Source organism: Dermacentor andersoni, chromosome 2 (genome assembly GCF_023375885.2).
Source record: "Dermacentor andersoni chromosome 2, qqDerAnde1_hic_scaffold, whole genome shotgun sequence".
Lineage (NCBI taxonomy): Eukaryota > Metazoa > Arthropoda > Arachnida > Ixodida > Ixodidae > Dermacentor > Dermacentor andersoni.
In genome coordinates this window covers 183,166,419-183,170,978 of record NC_092815.1, presented here as the reverse complement: position 1 = coordinate 183,170,978, position 4,560 = coordinate 183,166,419, and the positions used below count along the sequence as shown (strand labels likewise).

The following is a 4,560-nucleotide window of genomic DNA, read 5'->3' as shown; positions in this document are numbered from 1 at the left end:
TCGAACTTATGTAACCTTCCTTGTAACCATCCGTAAACTTTTGACGCCAACTGCGCACCTAATACCTATTTATTAAGTAATTTATTTTAGCAGTCCGCAAGAACGCTTGACAACCTGCTCTTTTCTATGGTAATTTACAGTGTCAAAAAGTTTTTTCGCGCTCATCAGCACTTCGTGCGTTCACGGCTTAATAGAAAAAATAAACCAGCAATGTGAAATCGAGGCGTGAATGTATATAGAATAACGAAAATGAGCGTTGTCTGTGAAAACGAAAGAGCATAAGATGGAAAGCTGATCAAGGAAGTAGGTGCGTGAAAGGCATATAATTCACTACACGGCGCTGTGGACCCAGCGACCTGCAAAGCAGGATCTTTGCCGTCTATCTTTCTGGAGCAGGCGGGCAGCAGACGCAATGTGTGTTGCGCGGAATGAGCTCAGGCAAGATAGATGTGCCATGTTTTATTTCTCGCAAAGTTTATGGTACAAGATGTGTGCATTGTACAATTGTGGACAGCGGTAAGGGCGTTGCTTTATTTCTTCTTTCATCAAAGACGTGTTTTTATATAGATAAATAGGTAAACAACACTTTTGAACTTCGAGAACACTTCAGAAAGCATCAAAAATCAGACACGATTTAACAACGGCACCTATTTTTGCAAATTGGGGTGCGATTTGCGTTACATATTTCAGTAGATGTGTAAATATTTCATTTCAAAAAAGGACGTGAAATGCTAATTATCAAAAGAATATAAGCTTCATTCTGGTGGTTACGTTGAATTGCCCTTCATATAATCTGTATTACGCACTCATTTAAATACTTCGAGGTTCAGTGTTTATTGCATCAGCATTTTCTTTGCTTAGGCGCAGTGAAGCAAACATGGACTACATTTCAAGGAACCATGGATCTTCTGTGGTCTGAAGACAGAAGAGAAATCAATCCACAGAAGAGGATCTACAGCAAAGGAAGCAAAAACAACAAAAATATTACAGACGATGAGAGGCATAGGACGTATGAAGAAATGACATAAAACAGCAGTGTGTTTCGAAAGCTCCCGTTGGGAGCACAGTCAATAAGACCTCCGGGACGCAAAGACGGCTTCACTCAACACCACGTATGCCTCGGCATGAAACAGCACAACGAAAAGTGCGGCAGACAAGATCAGTATCTTCTGCCTGGTAGCCTCGGCACCCTCGAGTCCTCACGTGCTCAGCGGCACGGGCTTCACGGCATCGTCGGCGTTCTCGCAGACCGCTTCGCAGTCCTCGCAGGCGCACGCCTTGCCGGAGACGGTCTCGTTGCAGCCGTACATGGAGTCCTTGAAGGGCCTGTACTCCCGCAGCCCGGTGAAGACCGCCTCCTTAGTGACAGGCTCGTACGTTACGTCCACGGAGGTCAGTCCCACTCGCCTCTTGCCCAGGGCGCCGTACCACAGGTTCATGGTGCAGTTCTGGTAGTCCTGGCCGCAGAGCGCGAAGGACAGCGGTGCGAACCGAATGAACTTCCTCGGGTTAATGCAAGACGCGTAGAGGGCGCGCATGGTCACGTAGTCTACGTAGAAGTTCACGTGTTCCGCCAACTCGTGCGGCTCTTCGTCGTAGTGCACGACCTGCAGGAAGTCTCCCTGGTGCGGCGAGCAGGCCATGTTGCACAGGAGCTTCTGGAAGTTGGCGTAGCAGGCCTCGCAGCGTCGCAGGCCCAGGCCTTCGAGAGCCTTCACCTGCTTCGCGAGCTCCTTGATCTGCGCGCCGTCGCAGCAGAGCGAGTCGCCGTGGATCTGGAAGTAGTCGCCGCAAGTCTCCTTCATGATGGCTCGCACCGCCTCGTCCGTGACCGGCTTGGGCACGCCGTTGTAGATGCACGGGACCTTGTTCTTGTCGTCGCAGAAGCCGTGCATCGAGCACTTGGCCGCGTCGACGCAGGCGACGTAGCCGAGCAGCAGCGCTGCTGCCAGAACGAGCGTAGTCCTGAATGACTCCATGGCTGTGCTCTGTCGTTGCCCGTAGCGGCACTGGTCTGCGGCTCGCGACGGGTTCGACCAGATATACGAGTGTCTTCGACGCGTGGTTCCGCCGTATTTTGATCACGGAGGAGAGCTGCCGTCGCACACTCTCCCAGCGCGATCGGCGAAGGTCGAGGAGGCCAGGGGGGCGACTCCCTCTCTCGGTTTCCTACTTCCACGTTAGTTCGAGAGCAGTGAGAAGAAAAATAAGCGAGTCTCGAGAAAAGGGAAGGAGGTTGGCGATTATAGTCAAGGTTGAGAACGAATCTCGCTTCTCCCCTCCACCATAGCCGCTCTCCTTGCGTAATTGACATAATTCGGCCAGCTCCGATTGGTTCTGCGGATAGCTGCTCCTGCTGGAGAGTTGCCAGACACGCGCCCCACATACCCAGCGGCGGCTCGCGCGGCCGCCGTCTTAGCACGAAAAAGCACCGCTTCGCGTGAAGTCGCACACCCTTCCGTGCGAGCGAGGGCCTTTGTCATTGTCTTGTCTCTGTAGCTTTTTATGAGCAATTGCTGCTTCCCACCAGCGTGAGCTGTGTGTTTAAAACCAACCGGCCGCCTCCCAGATTCCGGTATTCTGCCTACGGCCGCGTCGTCCCGATCTCTATAGAAGCAGTTGTTCCACGAGTTGGTAAAGTAGTCACGTCCGAGGAGGGGCCGGGACCACCTTCCTGCCTTCCACGAAGACTGCGTAGCGTAACGGAGGAAAGTCTTGCGTGAAAGCGCGTGTTCTACCGCCAAGGAAGCTGACTCGATCAGGAAGCTAGCTAGGTTGCTCTATCCGATTTGCCAGCGAAGACCTTTACGGCTAACAAAATGGCTAGCTGTCTTGTTAGTCTTTTTCAGCATACGACTATAAGGGACGATATCGCATAATTATTTGATGTTACTTTTGTCCCCGAACCACTGGTAGGTAATAAAAGCTGATACAGAAGATGTCAGGGGAATTGCGGAACGAATCGTCGCTGGTTTCGGGAATTTAAATTTGCGCTGCCACTGCGAAGGCTTCGTAAGAAAAGCAATTTTTCAATATACAGGTGGTGACGAGCGTGCTCGAACTGTTTCGTATGCAAAGCATGGCACTGCTGAGCGCGTACTGACGACAACCTCATTTCGTGCTTTGGGAAAAAGATACCTGCGGCGACAGCTTGTTGGCAGTGGCGTTGCGCCGCTAAGCACGAAGTCGTGGTTTCGAAGCCCGGCGACCGCATTTCGGCGGGGGGCATAATGCAACATTTTCGTGTACTTAAATTTAGGTGCACGTTAAAGAACTTCAGGCGATCAAAATTAAACCGAAATCCTGAACTACGCCCTGCTTCATAATATATATATATATATATATATATATATATATATATATATATATATATATATATACATATATATATATATATATATATATATGTTTTGGCAATGTCGGCACATTGAGTGCCACTTAAGGACGCGTTTGATGGCGTAGACGTCGCTATATTTGATGAAAGGTGTGCTTTAAGGAGAAATTTTGTCTAAACCCCGTCCACTGTCTTGGCACATCTATACTATACGTTGGCGAAATGTCACAGCCCATAGTTTTGTCAAATACACTACCAACAAAAATTATTTACTAAGGAAAGGCAGCTTAACGCTTGTTATATCACCCAGTACTTGGTAAAGTTTAGTAAAGTCCGAGGTATTATTTGTTGCCCATGAAAAAAATAAAGGAAATTGAACTAACCCTATCTACTTCAGTTACTGTTTTATCAGTAGTATATGTTATTACGTGTTCGAGGTATTAATGTTTACAGACCAAATAAACTAGTGAAGTGAGTTAGCCCTATCGACTTCAGTTAATTGCTTAATCGGGGGTATACATGTGTTTACGTACACCACAGCAGAGGGCCCTCTTCTTATCAGTTACATAAGAAATTCGTAAATACATTGAAATCAACCGTGATTAAAATAAAAAAAAGATATAATTCAAGAGGCTCCCATCTGAAGGATATTATTCGCCATGCACGAGTGCTTGCTTTTATGCTATCAAAGCCTTTTTGCTTAGTAGCAACATCATTTCATTCGATCATGCCATACCATAACATTTTGACGATTACTCCGTTCTTAGCATTACCAAGTATTAGGGGCGCGAGAGCGGAGCTTGGATGATCCACCAGCACGCGGCGCCCCATGAGCTTTAATATTCGTATTATTCCGTATGACGCAAGCAGTGACGTAGCGCCGCTAATAACAAACCTGCAGCAGAGTTAAAGCGAACAAAACGTGCAGCACACGTCCGTATCAAACTCACGTTCACTTTAATCTCCTTTCGTCGAAGGCGCTCGACAGCAGACCGACCACTTGCACATGACTGGCCAACAGGTTTCTATCGATAATTTTGCGCTTTGGTGATGTGACTGTGTTGTGAAGGCAGCGTTTGTGGAACGGCTTTCTTTAGCCGCTTCGAGACGGGCTGTTACGAACGGCAACTTGAAAGCGAAGTTTTTGAAGCCAGTGAAACTCTGTCATATTGCAATGGACGCCGTAGTTGCCTCGCAAACCATTTTTTCTTTGCGAAACACTATAC

The 4,560-nt window shown here is 48.0% G+C and overlaps 1 protein-coding gene across 1 annotated transcript; it reads right to left on the bottom strand.

Annotated features, from left to right (window-relative positions):
• Window positions 1-444: 444 nt before the first annotated feature.
• LOC126540351 (NPC intracellular cholesterol transporter 1-like) lies at window positions 445-2,060 on the bottom strand. Its single transcript, XM_050187149.2, has one exon. The coding sequence runs from the start codon at window positions 1,977-1,979 to the stop codon at window positions 1,200-1,202; it is 780 nt and encodes a 259-aa protein (XP_050043106.1). The 5' UTR covers window positions 1,980-2,060; the 3' UTR covers window positions 445-1,199.
• Window positions 2,061-4,560: the final 2,500 nt, after the last annotated feature.